Source organism: Canis lupus, chromosome 21, assembly GCF_048164855.1.
Source record: "Canis lupus baileyi chromosome 21, mCanLup2.hap1, whole genome shotgun sequence".
Lineage (NCBI taxonomy): Eukaryota > Metazoa > Chordata > Mammalia > Carnivora > Canidae > Canis > Canis lupus.
Window position 1 is genome coordinate 20,230,914 of NC_132858.1, and position 25,858 is coordinate 20,256,771.

The following is a 25,858-nucleotide window of genomic DNA, read 5'->3' on the forward strand; positions in this document are numbered from 1 at the left end:
GATAATGATTACCTTTTTTGAGATCTTTGTGAATTTCCCATGTTCGACAAAATCTCTTCCCTCTAATGGGTCAAAACACAAACGTATCCCTACCCTGGGCATACTTCCATAGTTATTTCCTTTTCACATTTCTATTAGTTGTTATTTCCTTGGTAGTTAGTTGTTTCTGCCAAGCCTTGTGGAATTCACCCTGTGCATGAATAACTTACAATTTAGCCAAGAATACAAGGGAACCCCAAGCAAATTTTGGGAACTATTATCTAAATAGTTTCTTCATTTATGGCATTTCATGGAAAATTCCAGACATTTCCATCTCCTAGAACTTTGGTGTCTTTCTCCTCAACTTGTAGAGACACCTATGTTTTTCTTGGATTTTCTCTCCCTATACCACAGTCCAAAAATTGCCTCTAGGTATAAAGATGGGATACATTGTAGGATTAACCTCAACTTTTCTTCTCTTAAAACATTATCTAATGTTAAAAATAATTGTTTCATAAATTTTGTCCAATTCTAGTTGTTTAAAATAGGATGGCTAGTCTGATACTAGTTATTCTGTTATGGCTATATACAGATCTCTTGTTTTTTCACGGTTATGGTAACTCATTTTTAAAAAGTGAGAACATATAGGAATTAAAATGTAATAAAAAGTGTATTTGTGGCACTTTCCCATAATGAAGAAAACATGTTTAAGTAGGAAAATGGATTCTAATCCTAGCTATTCCAGTTGATCTATTTTGCATAGGGCAGCTAACTTCTCTAAGTCACAATTTTCTACGTTGCTTAATTAGATGATTTCATAAATTCTGTGATCTTAATGTTAAGGATTATCTGCCCTTAAGGATCATTTGTAAATAAATCCAAAAACCAAAAATTCTCATTTGCTTTTATTACAACTGAGGAAACACATTCCTGCCCGGCCTTCCTCTTAGGTTTTTATTCAGGAAAAAAAATTCTGACTACCAATTACTTATGGCATTCCAAAATAATCCAATTCTATAATCCTAAAATTGACAATAAATAGAAGACATTTGGCTATTCATGGTCCCTTGAAAATAAACTACAGTATCAAATTCCATATTTTAAAAAAAATCTGCTTTCATATTTTTAAATCTGATATTAATCCCCGGTATGAACACTAGACTAATTTTTAAAACAATAATAGTATCAATGGGCTTTTCCTCACCTATCATAAAAAATTCTTTAAAGAACTTCTAACATACTAATTATGCATGACATTCCCCTGTTGAAATCCATGGTGAGCATCCTGAATCAAATTTTGTTACTTCAGGTACTCTCTTTTGAATCTTTTAAAATGTTCTCTAAATTCTTTAACCCAAACTATTGGAAAAAATCTCTACTATTACAGTTACTGATTTGTGTGTGAACATTACGTAATAATACTGTATTTTTTAAAGTTTTTATTTATTTATTCATGAGAGGCACAGAGAGAGAGAGGCAGCGACATAGGCAGAGGGAGAAGCAGGCTTCTCAAAGGGGCTCCAGGATCATGCCCTGAGCCAAAGGCAGACACTCAACCGCTGAGCCACCCAGGCATCCCCATAGTAATGCTATTATGCTATATTTTTTATTGAATTGTAGGTTTCTTAAACTTATTTTCTTTTTTATGATTTTATTTATTTGACACAGAGAGAGAGAGAGAGCACAAGCAGGGAGAGCAGCAGGCAGAGGGAGAGGGAGAAGAGGCTCCCTGCTGAGCAAGGAGCCCAATGCAGTGCTCAATCCCAGGACCCTGGGATTATGACTGGAGCCAAAGGCAGATGCTTAACCAATTGAGCCACCCAGGTTCCCTTAAAATTGAACATTTTCTTGAAGTCTTTTCTTGTTTAGGCTTACTGAGTTATTTTTCCCAATTAACAAATGTGAGCATGGGTAGCCCAGGCGGCTCAGTGGTTTAGTGCCACCGTCAGCCCAGGGAGACCCACGAACGAGTCCCACGTCGGGCTTCCTGCATGGAGCCTGCTTCTCTGCCTCTCTCTGTGTGTCTCTCATGAATAAATAAATAAAATCTTAAAAAAAAATGTGAACATCATAAAAGTCTGGGTTTCCCTCTAATTTAAGGGCATCCATAATTTATTTATACACTGACAGTCACATATAAGATATTCTTTCAATCTTTATGTGGTTTTTTAGTAGTAACAGGGAAAAACCACTATAATGGAATATTAAATATTAAATACAAATATTACATACATACAAATATTAAAGGAATGTTTATTTCTTCTAAGTCAGAGTTGCCACATGGACTACTCCCTGCTAACTTGTAGAATTTTTCCTCTTCCTGATTTCTTAACTCCATGCACTAGTTCAGAGTGGTCTAATTTCCCATAACTCATTTTCTATGTCATATAACTTATTTTCCTTCTCTCATACTATATGAGAAATATGCTAAACAAACAAGTAATCTATGAAGATTTCCATTATCAGTAAATTTGAAGTTTTAGAATACCAGAACAAGAGTTCTTAAACTTAGTAGGGCTAAAAATCATCTGGACACATTTGTTGAAATTCAGATTCCCAAGGCCAACACTCGGGAAATTCTTAATTCAATAGGCTTGGAGTGGGGGCCCAACAGTTTGAATTTTTAACACACAGTTCAGATAATTTTGATGCAGGTGTCCTATGAACCATACTTTGAGAAACACTGCAGACCCTTTGTCTGTAATAAGTATCTTATGTTTCCAGGTGACAAAAAAAGGTATTCTGTTCTCACTCAAGTAGATTGAAACTATGTTTTCCAAATAGAATGTACAAACCCCATCGCAATGGGCAAAACAATCCATTAGGGTAAGACGATATTAGAACTATCTTTTCATCTAAAAAAATCAGCTTTTTTTAAAAAAAATCTTATTTATTTATTCATGAGAGAGACACACAGAGAGAGAGAGAGAGAGAGAGAGGCAAAGACACAGGCAGAGAGAGAAGCAGGCTCCAAGCAGGGATCCTGATGTGGGACTCAATCCTGGGTCTCCAGGATCATGCCCTGGGCTGAAGGCGGCACTAAACTGCTGAGCCACCCAGGCTGCCCTCAGCTTTATCAATGTTAAATAAAAGACCGATACTTGGCATTTTAAAAAAGAGAGAGAATATAGGACGCCTGAGTGGCTCAGCAGTTGAGCATCTGCCTTCAGCTAAGGGAGTATCCCAAAGCTCTGGGATCAAGTCCCACATCAGGCTCCCTGCATGGAGCCTGCTTCTCCCTCTGCCTGTGTCCCTGCCTCTCTCTCTGTGTCTCTCAGGAATAAATAAATAAAATCTTTAAAAAGAGACAGAGAAAAAAAATTAAAAGAGACAGAGAGAGAATCAGAAAAGGAATTCCAGTAACAAAAATTCTGTGAGACAGAGGAAAAATAAGTTAAGAAGTAATTAATTCAGCAGACCAGAAACTTCAAAACTGAAGGTAGCAGAAGTAAACTTGCTTTCTAGTACAAAATTCCAGAAAAGCTCAGAAATTTGAGCCATCAGATACCTCTAAAAAGTAGGTTGAAAATAAGCTCACTATTTCTATAAAAAGGAGTTAAACCTCCAAACACCAAGTATCCAGGCAACTATACGTCTGTCACCAGAAGAAAAGACAGGAGATTTGGTCTCTGGAGAAGCTAAACCACAGCTCTGAAATCAGAGGCACCAGGCAGAGCTGAGAATGAGGGCAGCTTACTGAAAATAGGGGAATTAAATGAAAATCTACATACTGAACGTGCAACTCCTAGTCCCCTTCTCCACTTGACTATGAGATTGCTCAGATTGGCAGATTCTAGCTGGAGAAACTGATCAGCCCCAGAGTAAAGACATACAAACACACAATTAGCCACACCTCTCAACCTAAAGAAAAGCCTAGACAAAACACTCGCCAATGCAACCCATGCCTCAATAAGACACCCCTATGCTCAAGAGCTTTTCAATAGGTGTTGAGTTCTTCACTTTTAAATATTGATGGAAGACTAACCCATCTTTAAGAAATCTGTGAAACATGAAGGACAGAAAACAAAAACAACAAACAAAACAAATACAGGAAACAGAGATAGCGCAGGAAGCAGAAGCAAAAATATTCATTGGGTTAGACGGTAAAGATAAGGAAATCACGCAAATAAGAAAATTAGAAGTTCAGTTCTAATCCAAAATATATAAATAGGAGTTCCATAAAACCAGAACAGAAAAAGAAAAGAAAAAAGATGCTGTCAAAGAAATAATTCAACAAAATTTCAGAAGAGAGAGAGGGTAAGACTTGACTTCAGACTGAAAAGACATCTGAATGAGTACCTAGCACATCTTGGAAATACTTGAACACTGGGAACCAAGAGATAATTCTAAATGTTTTCAGAGGGAAAAATTAAAAGCAGGTCACCTACAAAGGATGAGGAATCAGTATGGTATTAGACTTCTCAATAGCAACACTGGGAACAAGAAGCAATGGAGCAATACCTTGAGCATTTGGAAGAAAGAATGATTTCCCAAGATCTTAAAAAAATTATATCCTATGTTCTCTTTCTTAGAAAGCAACTGGAATATGTGTCCAATAGACTAAATGAAGACAAAGGAAGATTAGAGAAGTAGGAGAGAGGGATCCCACAGAGGATAGAGGGAAAGAATCCGCAGGTTGAGGGTGAAGGGACATCCGAGGATATAGGTTATGGAGAACAATCAATTCAAATTGGACTGAGAGGACAGGGCACTTTTTCATTGTTTCATTTCTTCATTATCTTTTTCATTGTTCTCTTCACCATTACAATCTAGTGCCATTTGTGATAGTACATGGAAAACCAAGCAAAAAAACACCAAATGGGTAAGATATAACTATTAACTGCTAAGAAAAAAATAAGTATTTCTCATGAAGAATGGTATCCTAAATAATAAAATAATTGATACAGTTAACACTACTTCTCTGACAAGGAATCTAAGAGATAATTAATAGAAAATAAAACTTAACCACCATCACAATGTTAACATTAAAAAGTTACATCTCTGGAGCAGACATTTTTCATTTTCCATTAACTTTGCATCTTGTGCCCAGAAATTTTTCTTTTTACGTTTTCAACCCCTGGATACATATGTTTAGCCTATGCCCCACAGTTGCAGGTGCTGTGTGATTATTAAACCATACCAAGTAATTCTAAAGCCATCTGCTTTAGAATTTAGTTTCAAAGAGATGGGCCATAGTTGGGATAGCTTGAGTTTAGTGAAGAAATATATCACTTTGGCTTTCACTTCAAAGCTCTTAATTAATTAACTTTCTAAAATAAGTATATGGATTTCCTTCTGGTTTTGCACTCTTTTAAGAAAAATAAGCCATTTTCCTATGGCTCTATTCTGAGCTCAGAGAAGACTTTTATGCCTTAATTAACTTATTATAACACCATCTTCAATAATTTTCTCTTTATCCCACTGCAATAGCCTTCACCAAATTAGGAGTCTCGTACATCCTATTTTAATACTTCATAATAACCTAAAAATAGCTTCTAATCCCTGAATAATATTTTATCATAAAAAAGAAAATAATTTGTGTTTCTCCTGGGACCACACCACTTTTTTATTCCTGTTATTGACTTGGTAGTTAATTTATAAATATGGTATTATCTTGTGATTACCAACTAAACTCAAACTTAAAATTTTATTTACAAAATAATTAGCTGGTCTTACTTTTTCCCTTCAAAAAATTCTATTGAGGGCAGCCTGGGTGGCTCAGCAGTTTAAGCGCCTGCCTTTGGCCCAGGGCGTGATCCTGGAGACCCGGGATCGAGTCCCACATTGGGCTCCCTGCATGGAGCCTGCTTCTCCCTCTGTCTGTGTCTCTGCCTCTCTCTCTCTCTCTCATGAATAAATAAATAAAATATTAAAAAAAATTCTATTGATACTCAAGGCCCTAATTCTCTTGCCTTTTATCCTTTACCTAGTTCTTATAAATGATATTTGTTAAAAAAAATGATATTTGTTTATTTAATATTTTTTATTTGAAGTATAGTTGGCATACAGTGTTAGTTTCAGGTAGGTGTACAACACAGTGATTTTGACGGTTCTATGAATTATATAGTGCTCACCAATATAAGTGTAGTTTTCATCTGTTATCACACAAAGTTATTATTATTGATGCTGTATTAAAAGTGATATTTAATCAAATATTTACAAAATGCTTATTACTGAATCATGTCCTGAATTTTATAAATCATGAAAAGTCATTAAATTTTATAAATTGTAAGGAAAAAAATAAGCTAAAGAACTGCTTGATCATCGAGTTTTAAATAAATTGCTCTCTAGAGTCAAAAAAGTAAAATAGCAGTGACATTTTTACTTATACTCAACCTTTCATCTAAGAACATATAATCTTTAAGAGTGACTATTACCCTCATTTTACCACCATGGCATAGAATTACAAAGATTGAACTGAAGTGAACTCAAGAGGTTATCTAATCTAGCTTCTATCTCCAAGAATGACTGCATTTTAACAAAACCAAGAGATATATCCATGTTTTCTAGTTTTCAAAATCTCCAGGGGAAGATGTTACAACTTCCCTTAGCAATTTGCTCTGGTGTGTAATATCCCTTGTTTTACTCATAATCCAAATCTGAAGATAAGAAGGAAATAAAACCTGGTTTCCTAGATTCTCAGTAAGTACTTTTATCCAGTTGTGGTTATGAGATAACCACAAAAATAAAAAGATGAAGAAATAGATATTTAAATAAGAACAATCTCCAATATCTAGTCAACTATTCACCTGGTTCAACCAACAGTCATTTTGAAAATAATCTGACATGATAAAACTATTTATACCTAAATTTATTTCATAATAAATGCCTCCCATTAGTAAGAGAAATAATTTCTAACTACTAGATGTATATTTATGAGTTCTAAAGATAATAATAGCATATATTTATTTGGAACTTTCTGGGTGCTGGCACTTCATGCATATCATATTGAATCTTCATGTCATTTCTGTGAGATAGGCACTATTGTTATTACCATTTTTTATTTTTATTTATTTTTAAAAATTTTATTTATTTATTCATGAGAGACAGAGAGAGAGAGGCAGGCAGAGACATAGGCAGAGGGAGAAGCAGGTTCCAGGCAAGGAGCCCAATGTGGGACTCGATCTGGGGACCGTGGGATCACGCCCTGAGCCGAAGACAGATGCTCAACCACTGAGCCACCCAGGCGTCCCTATTCCCATTTTTTAGATGAAGGCTCTGAGACGGTAGGGTGTCCAAAGTCTCATAGATTCAATGACAAAGCCAGGATTAACACCTAGACAATTTAGTTGTGTTTCACGGTCTCTCCAATACATACTTAATACATTTTAGTTGTTATTATTAGGTGCTTTAAGATTGGGTTGAAAAACCCTTATCTGTAAAAAAAATTTTTTTTTCTTCAAACTTTCATTAGTTCCTCCAAATTTTTGTCAGATCAAAGATGATATGGGAAATATACACATCCCTTAAAAAAGATATATTTATATGACAAAATTTGTTTCTTAAAGTTTGCTGTATTGTTTCCTAATTTTTCTTAGACCCATCTAGATTTGCTTTTAAAAATGCGTATATATGCTTTTAAAAGGAATCTTGGTTATTTTGGCCTTTACTTACTCATTTAAGAAGCAAGGGTACTTCTAGGTCATATTATTTTTATTTTTACTTTTTTAAAAAGATTTTACTTATTTATTCATGAGAGACACAGAGAGAGAGAGAGAGGCAGAGACACAGGCAGAGGGAGAAGCAGGCTCCATGCAAGGAGCCTGACGTGGGACTCGATCCTGGGTCTCCAGGATCAGGCCTGGGCTGAAGACGGCGCTAAACTGCTGAGCCACTCGGGCTGACCCCGGTCATTTTTTTTTTTTTTTCCAGTCTTATTATTTTTAAATAAAAAGGAGCAGATTCTAGATTTGAGCTAGATTTGATGGGCTTCAATCTAAATATTTTATAAAATATTATAAACAACTAGAATGTTCTCTAAGTGTAAACATACCTTTTAACTAAGTAAATGGTCAGCTATGTTAGCCAAAGATGATTTATGTACAGTAAGCATGCTTCTAAACAGTTAAAGTTCTGCATTTAATATAATATCTTCGTAATATTTCAGTTTATTAGTTGACACTGCTATTTTAAGGAAAAACCAACACATTTCAAAAGCCATGAAAACTTTGAAATTTAATTTATACTTTAATATTTCATACAACATTACCTTTTTTATTGTTTCCTTTCCCACTGTAATCTCATGCCCATCTTGTCCCATGCCATTCTTAAAGAACAGAATTCGGACCGAGGTCTTCTCACTAAGTTTCTTCATTCTAACAGAAAGAACAGGCTTGGTTTTCTGTCTTTTAATATCAGTAGGAAGCATCAGCCCATTCATTGTCCAAGTTACTTTCTTCATTAACAACAGATGGTCTAGAAGAGAATTTTTTTTTAAAGTCAAGTCAATATTTGGCTTCAAAACTAGAAATGGACACACCATACTTCCCTTCCCCCTCTTACCTATATCATATACACTGGCCAGTCTCCATTTAGATGCTGGTTTTCTGAAATGCTACCACCAGCTTCCCACTAACCGTGACATAAGCTGTAGCAAGCTGTCTGCTCTGATAGCCTGCATAAATCATCATTTCTGAAGGGAACAGATGTTCAGGGTATGAAAGAGTAATACCACAATTTAGTCCTAATTAAAATTCACCTTAGCATGCCTCTATCACTGATCAGATGCACTGGGCTGAAAGGCTCCATTGAAAGGGTCCAAGGTCCTTTGCTTACTACAAAACAATATGGGTCCTGAACTTTTGTGTTCTTTAGGGTTGGGGAAAATGCTTTTTTCTCCTTAATATGATTTATGATCCATGTTGTTTTAAAGATGATGACCTCCAAATAGTAACTTTATACATTATTCTTCTCCTGTGACTAGAATGAAAGTGCCTTCTAGCACATCTTTGGTGAGGGATTCAAAATATTTCACTAAAAGTGAAAATCAGCTCTGCATTAACAGTTTACTTTGACCTATGCATTTTCAAAGATGTATGTAGGAATTTATATTTCAAAACCCCCCTCATAGTAATGGCAGGGAAACTAAATTACTATGTATGACTTTGAAAATGTAAGGGTAAGAACAGAAGTGTAGTATATTGCATAGTTAGGTTGCTATTAGCATCCTTCTCTTTTCAAAAGGCATTATTTCATAAATAAATAATTTACACCTGGATTATTTTTTATTTGTACATTCAATTTATTTTAAATTATATTTTCTTTTCACATAAATTACAAAATTTATGTGATTTTACATGTACGTTGATCCCTCCCTCATCTGCTCTATATTTGTTCTAATGAGAGAAATAAAATTTTACTTGGATACAATTGAAAATAGCTGCATTTGTTTGCCCACATTTCTAAATAACCCTTCTCTATTACCATTACCTCAGACACATGGCCTCTTTGACCTAAAAATGGTACTTTATATAAAATCTGCAAGTATTGATATGAAACAAGCAAATAGTTCTGGGAACTTTGGGTCCCAGAATGGCCACCTTAAATGTTAAAAAAAAAATTGTCTTTCTCTTTCTCTCTTGTGTACATAGTCACACACATATACACGCACACATACATAAAGAGTAGGTAAAAATAAGAGCAAAACTTGCAGAATAGGGGCAGCCCTGGGTGGCTCAGTGGTTTAGTGCTGACTTCAGCCCAGGGCCTGATCCTGGAGACCCAGGATCAAGTCCCACATCGGACTCCCTGCATGGAGCCTGCTTCTCCCTTTGCCTGTGTCTCTGCCTCTCTCTCTCATTCTCTGTCTCTCTCTCTCTCTCTGTGTCTCTCATGAATAAATAAAATCTTAAAAAAAAACTTGCAGAATAAACTAAGACTATAGATATGAGTAAACCTTTGAGAAAAAATATTTTTACAGAGATTACTGCATTTAGTCATTTTGTAATCTAAAATTGATAGAAATTAGAAAATAAACTAGACATTCATGAGTTCATATGCCCAAAAGAATAGAAAACAGGTACTCAAATAAATACATGTACATGCATATTCATAGCAGCACTATTCACAACAGCCAAAAATAGTAAGTCAAATATCCACCAATGGATGAATGAACAAAATGTAGTACATACATACAATGGAATACTATTAAGTGAGGAAAGGAATGAAGTACTGATACATGCTACAATGTGGATGAACCTCAAGCCATTATGCTAAGTGAAAGTAGCCTAACATAAAAGTCAATATCCTGGGTAATTCTGTTATATGAAATATCCAGAAGAGGTAAATCCACAGAAACAAAATGCAGACTAATGGTTGCAGGTGTGGGAAGAGGGCAGAAAGGGAGAAAAATTTAATAGGTAAGAAGTTTTATTTTGGAATGATGGAAATGTTTTGAAACTAGATAGAGGAGGTGGTTGCACAACACTGTGAACGTACTGAATGCCAATAAATAGTTTACTTAGAAATGATTAATTTTGTTATGTGAATTTACCACAATTGATAAATAAGGAAGAGGAGGAGAAAGTGGGGTGGGCGTAAAACACTGATGGTTAGCTTCTCTCTGAAAATAAAAAAATCATTCTCACAGGAAAAAATAATAAATTCTTGTAGTTTGATAGTTTATCTACAATCTGGACATAACCACACACACACACAGATGCTTTGCGTAGTGAAAGGGTATAAACCTCCAAACTAGGTTTGAGTAACAACTCTCTTACTTGGTGACCCTAGATGAGTTAAAATTCTCTGATTTCATCCTATAAAGTATCCAGTGGGTACTACTCCCCTGCCTGATTAAACATTTTATTTGTTAAAGTACCTAAAGCATTGAAGGTACTCCATGAATATTGGTTTCTTCCCCCACATCCCAGAATTTCTGGGTGGACAGAATCTACCACTCAGAGTATTTGAGCAGAGAGGACTGACTACAGGGCATTGGTAATGGAAAAGATGGAGAAGCAACCAAAGGACAGTGAGGCAATCTAGAGATTGACAACTGCAAGAAACCACTCCCACATTGGGGTGCCGGGCTAGCTCAGTTGGTGGACCATGTGACTCTTGGTCTCAGGGCTGTGAGTTTGAGCCTCATGTTGGGTATAGAGATTACTTAAAAATAAATCTTAAAGAAATAAAAAAAGGGGATCCCTGGGTGGCGCAGTGGTTTGGCGCCTGCCTTTGGCCGAGGGCGCAATCCTGGAAACCCCGGATAGAATCCCATGTCGGGCTCCCGGGGCATGGAGCCTGCTTCTCCCTCTGCCTGTGTCTCTGCCTCTCTCTCTCTCTCTCTCTCTCTGTGTGACTATCATAAATAAAAAAATAATAAAAAATAAAAAATAAAAAAAAAGGAACCTCTCCCACCAAGGCCACAGGGAGGAGGTGTTGCAGGTGCCCAGATTTAGAGAATCTTACCAATAAAGGGTTTTCCCTTTTGATGACTGAGACCAGGGTCAGGATTAGGGTGAGATAAGTGAAGGGTCAACACTGCAAAACTGAAAGAAGCACACTCAGTTGTGCAAGTGCACAACCTTTAGTAAGTGCCTCCATATATTTTGTCTCACAGGTTGAGCACTCATCTTACCCTGGTCCCAGCCTCTTTCCTCTATGCAGACTAACTAAATTCTATTAAAATAATGCTATTAACTGGACACTGTTTCATATGATTTATCGATATTAACTCATGAAGTCCTCTCAAAAAGCTTATGTGGTAGAAAATATCATTATCTTCATCTACAGATGAAGAAACTGAGGCACAGAGAAGTTAAATAACTTGAGCAAAATCTTGCAGCTGGCAGGTGATTGCACCGGAATATGAATTGAGTTCTAGAAACTGAACTTTTTTTAAAAAAAGATTTTGGGATCCCTGGGTGGCTCAGCGGTTTAGTGCCTGCCTTTGGCCCTGGGCATGATCCTAGAGCCCCGGGATCGAGTCCCACGTTAGGCTCCCTGCATGGAGCCTGCTTCTCCCTCTGCCTATGTCTCTGCTTGCTCTCTCTCTCTCTCTCTCTCTCTCTCTCTCTGTGTGCGTCTCTCATGAATAATAAGTAAAATCTTTTAAAAATAAAAATAAAAAAAGATTTTATTTATTTAGGTAATCTCTACACCCAAAGTGGGGCTCAAACTCACAAGCCTGAGATTAAGTGTTGCACACTCTACTGACTGGCATCCCTAGACTCTACCATATATTTTATACTGTTATCAAACAAAATTTCACATATTTCCACACAAATTGGACATACTCTTCACATTTCTTATTCCTATCAGTGTTTCCACTTCTTTCACAGTTGTCCATTATCTCAGGGAGATCTTGAACCCTTCCTCCCAGCCATTTCTCTCCAATCAATTGCTTAGTCATTCGATGATATTTTTTGGGTGTCCATTCATCAATGCACCAGAGAGATAGTTGTGAACAGGAAAGATTACGTGATCCTGGGGAAAGAAACAGTAGAAGGTGTCCCTGAAGAGATGACATCTGAGTAGACAGGCTTGTACAATGAGAAGTCAGTCATGAAAATATGGGTGGAAAGAGTACTGGAGGCAGAATAATAATCAAGCACAAAGCCTCTTACATGAGAATGAACTTGGCATGTTTGAGAAAGAAAAACAAAGTTTGGATAGATAGAGAATGTATATGTATAAAGCCAAAGGATAGAAAGAGGCCAGATTGTGTAGAACAGGATAAAGGGTCTGGATCTTATTCTGGATGTAAAGGGAAGCTATTGGAAGGTTCTCAGCAGGGCACTGTATAGACTATAGCAGAGAATAGATGACACTGGTAGTTTTCCCCCACCAAATTCCTTTTATCAGGCTAGTGGACCCAAACTCCAGCTGCTGAGTCGTAGCCTATAACACCTCACAACTGCATTCTTCTCCTGAGAACAGCCTTTGGCTGAAGGAATCAGCCACCTACCCAGGAAATGTCTGTGAGGTGATGGTCTCTTAGCAAGGGGTCCAGTCCACAGTCAAGGACTGACTGACTGGGGGACATAATAGCCAGTCCCCTGGCTTTAAGGAGGGGCAACTCTCACTCCAAATTGAGGCTGGACTTCAGCTGAACACAGGGCGTGATCGAAATTCTTCCTCTATTCTGTTGTTTCCCTCACTAAGTCCCTTGTACAAAAATCCCCATCTCAGGTGCTGCTTGGAGGGAACCTGACCTGAAACAGAGTCAAAGAAGAGAAACCTCCTCTTGCTATCTTTCTTCACAGTAAGCCTTAAAAACATCCTTCCTTTCCATTTCCAGCCGGCCCCTAATTGTATTTTATTTTCCTCCATTATATCTGACATCCTATATTCCAATTATAGCTGAATTTCCTTAAAACATCAATTTTATTGGGATGCCTGGGTGGTTCAGTGGTTGAGTGTCTGCCTTTGGCTCAGGGAAGTCCCGCACCGGGCTTCCCACATGGAGCCTGCTTCTCCCTCTGCCTTTGTCTCTGCCTTTTTCTCTCTGTATCTCTCATGAATAAATAAATAAAATCTAAAAAACAACAACAAAAAAAAAAAACCACCACCACCACCAACAAAAAAACACACATCAATTTTATTATTGCCTGAAGAAGAAGTTCTTGGAGCTAACTTTTGAAGTTCTCCATTAGTCAATCATCAAGTCTGTCAGGTAGTCAGCAAATACTTATTAAATCCATCCTATGTGTCAGACCCTGTGCAAGGAATATGAAAAAGACGTATTCCCTTGCCTAAACTTCTGTTTAATGGAAGAGTTTACTGACAATCTGACACTATCCAAACTTTTCGGTCTTCATCTTATCCTGGCTTAAAGCACTATTATACCTAAGCCAATCTGCTCATTATCCCCTGAGTATACCAAGGGCATATATAAGTCCATTCTTCACCTATTCAGACTCAAGTCCACCTCAAAATCCGGTTTAAGATATTCCTTTAGTGTTCCAGCCCACAATGATCTATAATCTCTCTGAATCCTTAGAGCATTGCAGTCTATTATTACTTGCCCATATATTCATTCATTCAGTAATGTTTTAGAACACACCACATTTCAGGTGCTGTATTACATATTAAGGAAAGAGCATAAATGATCTGAAATTATGTAAATATTTCATAAATATAGATCCTATTTCTGTTTCCATACTTAACCCCATTGAAGGTAGGATTCAAGCCCATATTTATTATTCTTTGCTCCTATACCTGCACATGGTATAGTTACTAGATGTTAACTTTCCTGTGCATTTAAATGCTTGATTGATAAAATTTAATTTTATGTCACCTTATGTAACATATCAGTTATGCAAAATAAACTTTATTGCCTGTATATACATATATATACCATTTTTATTCTCTATATCCCCCCAGTATGAACATAAATATGATTTATCTACCACCTTGATGTTCATCGATTACCACAATGGTAGAGAATTTCTTCAAGAAAGAAGAAACCTGCTAAGGAGAACTGGTTGGCAAAATGAAGGTCTAGGAATGGAGTATACTTAAGGAGTATATTTAATGGAGTATGTTTAAGGTAAGTGCTACATATTCCTCAAGACTAATTTGGGGTAGAGCGTCATCTCTCTTAAAAACTCTTCTCTTAAACACCCTTCCCTTCTACTCTTTGTGAAGATGTCTGTCTACCACTGACACTCTCCCCTGTACTATCATCAACATTTTATGCTTACCTAGTACACGGAGTAGGTGCTTAGTAAGTGCTGCGTGAATTAATGAAATAAGGCTACCTTTTATTTAACATAACTTATTCCAATAAAAGGAATATATTCATAATTCTATTATCTGTGACCGTCTTTAAAAAAAATTATTTATTAATGAGAGAGAGAGAGAGAGGCAGAGACACAGGCAGAGGGAGAAGCAGGCTCCATGCAGGGAGCCTGACGTGGGACTCGATCCTAGATCTCCAGGATCAGGCCCTGGGCTGAAGGACACTAAACCGCTGAGCCACCGGGGCTGCCCTATCTGTGAACTTCTAAGGACACTTCACTCACTTAAAAAACAGCCTAAAATAAAAATAGATCATATTTTTGAATTTTCAAGTCAGTTTTCTGAAAGAATTCTTGATGAGTCTAGGAAAAACACATAATATAGTAAATTTGAAAATAAATTTGAAAATATCATTTATAACATAAAATACTTTCCAGATCTTTGTTGATACTGATAAATGTGGAAAGACTATTGGAAATATATAAAAGTTTTTATATAAATAAAGATGTTTAAGGTAACCTGAAAGAAGCCTAATAAAATAGTATTAACGATGACTGAAATGTATTAATAATATAGTAAACAAGCAGCATAGCCTAGTATTTAAAAGCATGGGTTCTGAAGCCAAACTCCCTAGATATGAATCTTAACTTTGCCTCTTACTAACTCTGTAACCTTGGGGGAAAAAAAACTCAGTCAATGTCATTTGCTTTAGTTTTCTTAAATGAAAAATGGGAATAGTAATATTAATTTCCTTTTTTTATACGGATGGAAAGAACTTCTACAGATAAAACACATGTGTAAATATGAAACTGTAAATGGTGACATTTTTATTATCTTCATGATTTTCTTTTTTTTTTTTTTTTTTTTTTTTTTCTATCTTCATGATTTTCATCAAGAACTTAACATATAGAGAGCAATGTATTAAGTGCTTTGTATACATTAACTCATTTTATCTTCATAATCTCAGGAGGTAGGTTACATTATCATCTCTATTTTATAGACGAGGAAAATGAGACCTGGAGAAATCAAGCAAGTTGATCTCTAACATCCATCCATTAAGTAGGTCAGAAATCATACACACCCTGAACAATTCTGGAGCCTGCTATATTAACCATGACACTGCAAAAAGTAATAAAAGATTCCACCAGTTTAAAATGGACTAGATATCCCATACTTCTTATTTTCCTACATTCTATCATAGTTCCATCTTAGCACCATCTAAAAAGCAGCTGCCCTCAGTGCCTATAATTTGGTCAAAATGTCCTTATGAGGGCAGCCCAGTGGCTCAGCGGTTTAGCGCCACCTTCAGTCCAGGGCGTGATCTTGGAGTCCTGGGATCAAGTCCCAAGTCGGGCTCCCTGCATGGAGCCTGCCTCTCCCTCTGCCTGTGTCTCTCTGCCTCTGTCTCTCTCTCTCATTCTGTGTCTCTATGAATAAATAAATAAATCTTTTTTTTAAATGTCCTTATGAAAACTACTGTGACTCCTTCACAAACCTTTATGTCTGTTGTCAATCAGAGCAGTTTGAATAAGGTTTCTCAACCTTGGCAAGTATTGATACTTCTTTGTTCTTTGTAGTGTGGGTTGTCTTGTGCATTATGGAATGTTTGGTACCATCCCTGACCTACACTCATCGGATGCCAGTAGCATGTTCCCAGTTAAACAACCAAAAATGTTGGTATCGTGTATATATGTATGATACAAATATGCATCATGAAGGACAGCCCAGGTTAGGAAGAAGCAAAAAAGGTATAGGCTTGGGACACCTGGGTGGCTCAGTGGTTGAGCACCTGCCTTAGGCTCAGGTCATGATCCTGAGGTCCTAGGATAAGTCCCACAACAGGCTCCCCGCAGGGAGCCTTGCCTCTCATTCTGTCTCTCATGAATAAACAAAATTTTTTAAAAAGTCATAGGCTTAGTACATTACAATGCATTGGCTTCAGAATTGTAAAACCTTGGGGTTGAAAGAAACTAAAAATTATTGACTCTAGCCACCTGCTTCATTTACTCAATTATTCATTTAACAAACATGCACTGAGTGCCTATCACATGTTCCCTGCTTGCACAGAGGGGACCTCAAAGAGTTCTCAGTCTGTTGGGGAAGACAATAAAGGAAAACAAACACAAAATATGGCAGGTGCGTGGTCAGAGGTCTCCACAAAGTATTGAGGGAATAGAGAGCAGGGACACCTGCCACAGCTTATGGTAGCCAAGAAAGGCTCCCCAAAGGAAGGACATAAGGTAGGACTTAAAGGACACACAGAGTGGACAAAAGAGTCAGAACATAATCCAGATAGCAGAAATGATGTAAAGACCCAGAGTTATGCAATAATATGATGGACCATTGGGAGGAAGCTAAACACACAGCGGATAGAAATGGAGCAAGGAATGTGGGAAGTAGTCCCATCAGAGCCTGCACACAATGCTTAGAATACTCACACTACCCAAAGCAGACCATTCCATCTTTTAGATGATTGAGACTATTGGAAAAATCTTCCTTAAATGTAAGGCAAAATCTACTTCTCCAGGAAACAAAGCTATTGGGATAAAGTGAGGAAAAGGCCAGGTCTAAAGCAGCATGTCTCAAAATATGAGCCAGCTGGAGAATTAGGGAACCCTCATATTTAGCAACACAAAGTGATTCTTCTCTACATCACAGCTCTAGGGCCATATGCCTTCACATGAAGAAACGTGGTGAGGGCTGACAGCCAGTGTAAGCATTATTATATACAGAGGCAAGAAGAAAAACAGAATCTTCTTTTTTTAAAAAAGCAAGAGATTTTTTTAAAGTAAATTCTACCCCCAAATGGGGATCAAACTCCTGACTCCAAGGTCAAGAATCACACACTCTTAAAAAAAAAAGTCACTTGCTCTACCGACTGAGCCAGCCCAGTACCCTCCAAAAAACAGAATCTTGACTCTTCCATTCCAGCATGGAGAACTTTAAGATGCTCAGCAAAGACGTGACTAGGTTTTATCCCTGGTGAGGAAGAGAATTAAGCAAGGCTGGGAGTGGATAGAAGGAAAAGAAATCAAATGGTAAGGGGATGGCTGGGTAAGTGGGGCAGGTAACCAAGTCGAGTATTAAAACAAAAAAGCGTTATCTAAACCACTTTGTATTTTGCAGAAAATGAAGTGCTAACTTTCTCACCTCAAAACCCTGGTATCCTTCCCAGGGTGAGGCTATCTGCCTTTATAAAAATTAAAAAGCCTCTCCACCTAACCCCCATGTTGGAATTGGAAAAAAGTGAGTCTAGCTCCACAGTCCTTAGCTGTGCACAATAGAGGGCAGTAGCCTCGAACCTTCCCAAAGGTCACACTACCTCCTCTTTCTTCCTTACTTTCAATAATAGCTAACAAGCACTGACTATATGCAAGGTACCAGGAGAAATACAAAGTGAAGTATTAAATGAAAGAAGAGAGGACCCCCCCCCCCAACACCAAAAGAATGATTGAAGGGAGATAATGGGCAAGAATGGGCATTCCTGAGAGGATGTAAGAGGGCTGAAAATCTCAGATCTACAGGTTCCTGGGAGAATCTTTTATCCCAGCACTCCACTTCTGACCATTGTCTGGTCTCAGACAAGCATTAGCATAACCATTAGCCTCTCTGCAATGTAATTATTCTTGGGCTGGCTTACTCTGGCCCCCTGCCAAACAGGAACATTCACAAATCTACATATGAATTTGGGGTAGGGGATTTTTAATATACTCTTCCTGAACATCCACTCACTGTTTACAGCTGCTGCTCTGATGCAGTCTATTTCCACCCCCCTGGCAACCACCTCCTTGAAACACTGATCATACTGATGGTTTACCGTGGTTTACCATGGTACCTATTTCCCTCGGTCCTTCATTCATCCACTGAACAGCATTTACTGAGCATCTATTAAGTGCCAGACCCTGTGACAGAAAATGAATAAGGTGAATAAGGAAGCCATGGTTTCTTCCCCTAAGCTAACTTGATCTAGAGGAGACAGCACTTATTTCACTAGCAATTACAAATCTGATGATTACCAAAGAGGACACTGAGAATGCAATGGGAGCTTATCCTTACTAATGGGAGCTTCCCCAGACTAGGACCAAATACAATACCTATCCATATATGAATTCTACAGCAGGATCCTTGGAGTTCTACTTTGGAGAGTTCTGGAATCTCTACCTTTTTGACAGTAGAAGCAAAGACTCAGTCCCTATACATCCGATTGCCAAAGAAGGGATCCTAGACTCACCTCATCTTCTCCTTTAAATTTGCTGGTCACACTTAATGGGTTCCAAAGCAGTCACAATCAGAATTGTCCCTGTCTTCCTCTCCTCAGGCACTTCTCTCTAGTAAGTTAAGCGACCGCTAGGACAAAGTTGGAGGCTGTACTCCAGGGAAAGCTCATTATAACTTTGGAAAATACCTCCCCGAAGGGCCATATCCCAGATACTCAGGAATTGCCAGAGTCCTCTTGACTATTTGTACATGTTCTCTCCTGCAGCACTCAGGAAATTTTGTACTCCAACCATAGGTTCTATTTTATTTTGAAGAATCTACATTTTATTTTCACAGTTTTGTTTATAACCTAATCATGAAAAGATAAAGCACTTTCTAACCTATGTCTATGGTAGAAGGTTTACCTATAATATCATTACATTTTCTCAGTCTACTTCAAAAAACCCAATGTCTCTCACAAAATTAAATAAATCTGAGTGCTCTCCACATTGTAATTTTGCATTTTGCATGTGCCAGGCAAAATAATACTACCTTCTGTCACCAAAATAAAAGCAGCGCATTTACAACTTCAAATCCATGAGCTTATTAAAAATCTTATTTTTAAAAATTCATTCTCTTGTAGTTGGGCAATAAACTTGAAAATACTTTAATGCTCTGATTGTCAAGTAGGTATAGATAATGACATTAAATATGAATAAGCACATCATTTCATGGGTGCAAGATAAGTTTATAAAATATAAATGCTCTGACAGTAAGAAAACATACTGCTATACTCAATTATATCATCTGTTCAAAATACAATTGGTTCTATGTTTGGTAAATAGAATAATCCAGGTCACATTCCTGTGTTCAACTGAGTTTCTAGTCCCTCCCTTTTCTCTAAATACTTGTGTTGTTTCTGCATGTTCTTAAGTGTCATCATGTATTGCTATAGGCATGATGGCTATATTTAACTAATAATGACAGTGGTTGTCATTAGATTTTAACTCAGTAACACTAGTCTGACATATCATTTGAAGTATGTCTTCAATTTAAATTTGATTAAAATTACAAACATCCCATCTATTGTGCCAATCAAAATGTTGTCACCCTTTCCCTGAACTTTTCTATGAACTTTCTTGAAATAAGTTATGGCAGTTTAAAGTGAAGGCTAGCCTTGGGTCATAAACATATTTTAAAAAATGACTCTTGGAATAGAGCAGAGCAAGGCCATTTGGGGCTCCTTTTTAAAAAAACTTGAGTTTGACTTACATTCTAAACAAATTCTGAAGGCAAAAAGCACAATATAGTGAGAGTTCAAAGGCTCTAATTTGGATTCCTATATCATGCTATGTACACCAGTGCTCAGCAGAGATTTTATTTTATTTTATTTTTAAGATTTTATTTGTTTATTCATGAGAGACACAGAGAGAGAGGCAGAGACATAGGTAGAGAGGGAAGCAGGCTCCACACAGGAAGGCTGATGTGGGACTCGATCCTGGGACTCCATCCTGGGACTCCAGGATCACGCCCTGGGCCAAAGGCAGGCGCTAAACTGCTGAGCCACCAGGGATCCCCCTCAGCAGGGATTTTAACTTGGTTTTGTGCATTTTAAGATTGCAGACCTAGCAAAACTTTTGGTAGTAAAATCAGGTTCTTGTGACAACTTGCATGAAAAGCTGGTGGAAATATGCCTGACGAGAGAGAGCAAAAGAGGGAAAATAAATAAAGATCAGGTGGAAATACAATGTTTTAGACACCTATTATATATGGCAGTCTTTTATATACATCATTATATTTACTCTTCCTAATAATGCTGTGAGGTGTCTACTATTGGGTTCAATTTGTGAATAAGAAAATTGAGACTTAGAGAGGTTAAGTGCCTTGCCTAGGTCCACACTGTAGTTTGCTTCCCTGGCGGTAATGAAGAAAGCAGAGATAATTGTTTTTTTTGTTGTTTTCCTGAATCTAGCTAGCTATTCTGGGGAGGGAGGAGTGCACACAGGGTTCTGATTAACAACCTTGGGATTTTAATAGCAATTGGAATCTTAGTTATGTTTAAGAAATGCTATTCTCAGTGTTCTGTTCAGACCAGGCATTTATAGACATTTAATTTTCAAATAATTTATCTTTCTTTCAAATCAAAGATAATATCTAATAATCCTTTAAGATATTGTTACCTCAGTTTTACAGGTAAGGTCACTGAAGCACAAAACAACCTATTCAAGGACATATAAGAGAGACTAGAATCTTGCGAGATCATCTGACTTCAAGTCTAGTGTTCTTGCCACTAAATAATAATGCATTTCTCATGTCTTTCCTAATAGATGTCTGAAAGCTTTAAAAACTAATGGTCTAAAAGGCAAGCCGCTGAAAGAAGACCTGCCTAAAAGATTTGATTTACCGTTTACTACAAATGCCTGTTTCATTTGACAAATTACCTCCTTTTGTTTCCATGACATTGTTTGTTCCAATACCACCCTTTTGATTTTCTTTAAAACACCACTGTCAATAAATACCTTATATAGCTCTTTACATATTTATTGTCTTTGCTCCTTCTACCCCACTAAAGTCTATAAGACCTCTGTCTTGTTCACGCCATCATCTTAAGATTAGAGCAATGCCTGGCACGCTATGGGGACTCAATAAATACTATGATTGAATGAATGAATGGTCATTCTTTATTTTTCTGCCTCCTTAGATAGAGAACTACATTTTTTTTAAATCTCCCACATACTCTCTCAACTCTAGTCAGGGAGATATTCTCTCTGTCTACTTTTACCCCCACATAGCAACAATTCTAGGTGATAAAACAGTATTTATTACCCTTCTGAGTTAGTTCATGCTCTGTGAGAATTAAAATTTATCTGGTTTCTTTGCAGCTACAACAGAAGGACCTTATCCAAACTCCTTACGGTCAGATGTAATCCCTTAAATAGAATTTTTGGATTCAAAGTGTTAATACAGTGCATGTATCCTAATAGTGCATAGATCATCTATTATGTAATGCATCCAGCAAGGTATAGGGTAGCAGCCCATAATCAAACAGTATTTTTCAACAAACCAAGTGGTTAACTACATAAGGTTCTCTTACCAAAGGCATGAAAAAAATTGTTTTGTCTTCTGAAATTTTGGATTTTGGAATTGCATAGAAGACATTATGGAGTTGTTAGCACTAACTTAAGAATTGTGAATAGTAAATATAATACCCTTAAAGCACATAACTCAGTGCTTGACATGCAGAAAGTATTCAAATTATCAGGACAGCTATAGGTTTGCAGGCCCCCTCACTAAACAGGTGTTCATGACTATGTCAAGGATTTACATGATTCTCAGTGATTTGGTAATTTACAGAGATGCTGCTTCATGCATGCTCTTGATTTGCCTATTAGCTAAGGACAGTTTTTGGAGGGTCCATCTTCCACAATAGACTTCATCTGTTTACAGGGTAAAGGTATTCTTTTTTTTTTTTAAAGACTTTATTTATTTATTCATGAGAGAGAGAGAGAGAGAGAGAGAGAGGCAGAGACACAGGCAGAGGGAGAAGCAGGCTTCATGCAGGGAGCCCAACATGGGACTCGATCCCAGGTCCCCAGGATCCCACCCCGGGCCAAAGGTGGCGCTAAACTGCTGAGCCACCAGGGCTGCCCAGGGTAAAGGTATTCTACATACTTATTTATAGGTTTTAAACATTTGGTATAGGGAAATAAATAAAATATATGCCAAAGCTTTATCCTCACTTGTAGAAATAGATTAAAGAATCATGTGCTGGGGTGTCTGGGTGGCCAGTCAGTTAAGCATCTCGGTTCAGGTCATGCTCTCAGGGTTGGGCTCCATGCCAAACGTGGAGCCTCCTTTTTTTTTTTTTTTTTAAGATTTTATTTATTCATGAAAGACAGAGAGGCAGAGGGAGAAGCAAGCTCCATGCAGGGAGTTCCATGCAGGACTTGATCCCGTGTCTCCAGGATCTGGCCCTGGGCTGAAGGCAGCACTAAACCACTGAGCCACCTGGGCTGCCCCAAACATGGAGCGTCTTTGAGATTCTCTCTCTCCTTCTCCCTTGGCCTCTTCCTTTCCCACCCCTACCGAAAGAATCATGTGCTATCTCAGAAGAAATTAAGGGTTTTTTCTCTATCTAATGTCATATTCTTGTTTTCAAATATATGCAGCTAAGTGGGAGATAAAGTGGACTAACAAATAATCTCTCCTAATACAAATACTATTCAAATGATATGGTAACAAGGAATTTGGGAAAGCCCACCCTAACTCCTGTGGTAGTTGCTCAAATGGAGTAGTGCTCCCCCCACAGGTGATCATCACAAAGCCCAATATTAGCTTCAGCGGACCACAGCAGTCCTTGGGACAGTCAGCACTAAAACATTGTCTTGAGATCTAGCCTCAAAAATAGCAAGGTATGATTTGAGGCAGGTGGTGGGTTATTTCTTGAAACTTGTGCTTTTAACACAACCATTTAAAAATCAACAAATTCAGGAGACACATAATGGAACAAAATATAATGCAGGAATCCAGGTTCATTAAACTAATGCATTTTTTGAAAAACAAACTATGACAGAATATTTCATTATTGACGCAGACAGGAGAAAAAGTGTTATGCTGCTATTTAGAATGTGTCTTGTGTGTCGTGGAATTGAAATATTTCCAAATCATCAATAATTAAAATGATGAGAATCCATCATTTCACTGACATTTACTTCTACATGAAAAGATGGCCTATTTTAAATGTGCTCACACATATTCTTGTCAATCACAAGCTGTCACAGCAAATTATTTCATTTTGTAGATCACATGGCAGTTAGCAGAAAATCTCTAGGTTTAAATTTAGATCTTAGGTGTAGTAGCAAGAACTCTTTTCATGGATTTTTTTCTGTGACTACATCTTCACAATACAGTATATTAAAGATGTAAAATCTTATTCATAGTACTCAGTTTCACTTCTAGTTAACAAAGCTCAGGACTGAAATGAATCACTGTAAGTGATAGCTCTAAAAGCCAAACAGTAGAATAGAATATATAAGAAAGAAAGAAAATATAAAACTAAAAAAAAGAAAAATTAAGCAATCAGAACTTTACACAATGGAATTTGGACCTAACTCATTAGTTTTTTTTTTTTTTTTTCTCTCATCTTCTTTAAGACATTAAGCAATTGCAGGCCATTTCTTATGCTAGGTTGGCACTGCCTACAGCTTCTAGGAGTTACAAAGGAGCTAGACTCTTCTGGTGTAAGAATTTTCACTGTACCCATTAAAGAAGATTCAGGAAATGGTGAATAAAACTAAGTTCATGCCCAAGGATCTGAAAACTTTTAAAATGTGTCTTCGAACAATTCATTGACTATATCTCCACAATTCTAGCAGATTTCATAGATTTCAGAATCTTCAAATGGCACAAATATATGACCAAATTAGGACAGTTGATCTTCATCAACAGTCTTTATAAAAAAAGATCCCATTTTTCTCATACGTAATCTTCTACTTAGGCATTTAACTTCAAAATGTAAGAATTATTCTAATAGTACATTTCAACAGGGAATGCTTCGTGTCAGTCTTGACCTTGGCTTGACCTCTATAAGAAAGCTTTGTGTTTCGAGGTATGTGATGAATAGCTCTCTGGCTTTCTATTAAATCCAGTGGCACTAACTGTCAACAGTGGTACTCAAAAGGGAATAGTAAAGTAGTTAAAAATCAGAGATGTTTCTTAGGTCTTTTTCAACTCTAATAAATCTGGAAATAGGTCTCAGGCAATTTTTACTACCTACACTGCTTTTCCAAAGAATAAGAAAACAATGAAGTATGAAAATATAATTGTCAAAATATATGTAGGCTTATTTGGACTTGTACCAGAAATAATGTAAATTTTCCTTTGGAGGACCCATTTGATTTACGTTGTTGAATAAGGTTCTCAGTTTTAAGGATTTATAACTTATTTACTCAACTTAAGCTCTTTAAAGACCAAGACTTCTATCCCTAAGCCAGGACTGTATACATAACAGGTACCTAATAAAATACTTATTGGTTTAAATTTAGATTGAACTGAATTTAATATCAGAGATGAAAGAATAATGTAAAAAAGAAGTCAGACTACAAGTTCCTTTTTTTATCTGAACTGGCCTAGTATCTGGCATGTAGTAGGCTCTCAATGAATGTTTGCTGAATGAATGAAAATCCTTATATTAGGGTAATGACCAATTACTGATTCTAATGCCTGTTGCTTAATCGCATATAAAATACACATATTCAAGTGGAAAGATACAATAGGAACACTCAGTTCTGCCAGCTGTTTCCCCCCCTGTTTACCTTTAGAATGCCTCCTTACTCTAAATTTATCTACTACCTTCAAAGCTATTAATACATGTCTTATTTTTATGGTATACTCAAAGTAAGTTGGCAAATTATTGATTATCTACAAAACACATGCAAGAAAGGTAATTTTACCTTGACTTGAATAAGTACAGATGAATATGTGGGATTATATGTGAAATCTCCCTACACTTCTCTCAAATTATTTAATTCAAGTTAAAGACTATACTATGCATATATAATATTTATTTACATTTATATTCTTAAGGTTCTGGAAGAAACCAAGTATCAGTCTCTAGGCTTATAGGCTTATCTATGAGCTTAACTTAGACAAGTGGCTTTTTCCTCACTATACTTATCCTAGGTCTTTTTAATGGACATGTGATATGCTAGTCTGTGTCCAAGCTCACCTACAATTTCTTTTCTCAAAAGACAAGGCACATCTGCCACCTGCTCTACTCCGTGTCCCAGCAACAACTGTCGAGCAGCATAAAGATTGATTATCAGTCAAAAACCATTGCACAACACCAGATTTTGGTGGGTTAAGCTTGCTGATCCAGCAAGAGATGGTGTGAAATTTTCAGGAGTGTGTGCCAACATTTTGGTGCTAAAAGAACAGCAGTGCATGTCACAGTGAAACACAGCCAAAGATATGCAGACAAAGCAGAGAAGTTTTTTTTTGT

General features: G+C 37.0%; 1 protein-coding gene across 23 annotated transcripts in view; it reads right to left on the reverse strand.

Moving 5' to 3' along the window:
- The window catches only part of DCDC1 (doublecortin domain containing 1), a 490,046-nt gene that overhangs the window by 425,211 nt on the left and 38,977 nt on the right, over positions 1-25,858 (reverse strand). For 22 of the 23 annotated variants that reach the window (XM_072790960.1, XM_072790959.1, XM_072790979.1 and 19 more), the window contains one exon: positions 8,189-8,394. In XM_072790960.1, the coding sequence (XP_072647061.1) occupies positions 8,189-8,394 (206 nt within the window). Of the gene's footprint in view, positions 1-8,188; positions 8,395-25,858 lie in introns of those variants that run through there. The other variant, XM_072790983.1, reaches the window with a different exon arrangement.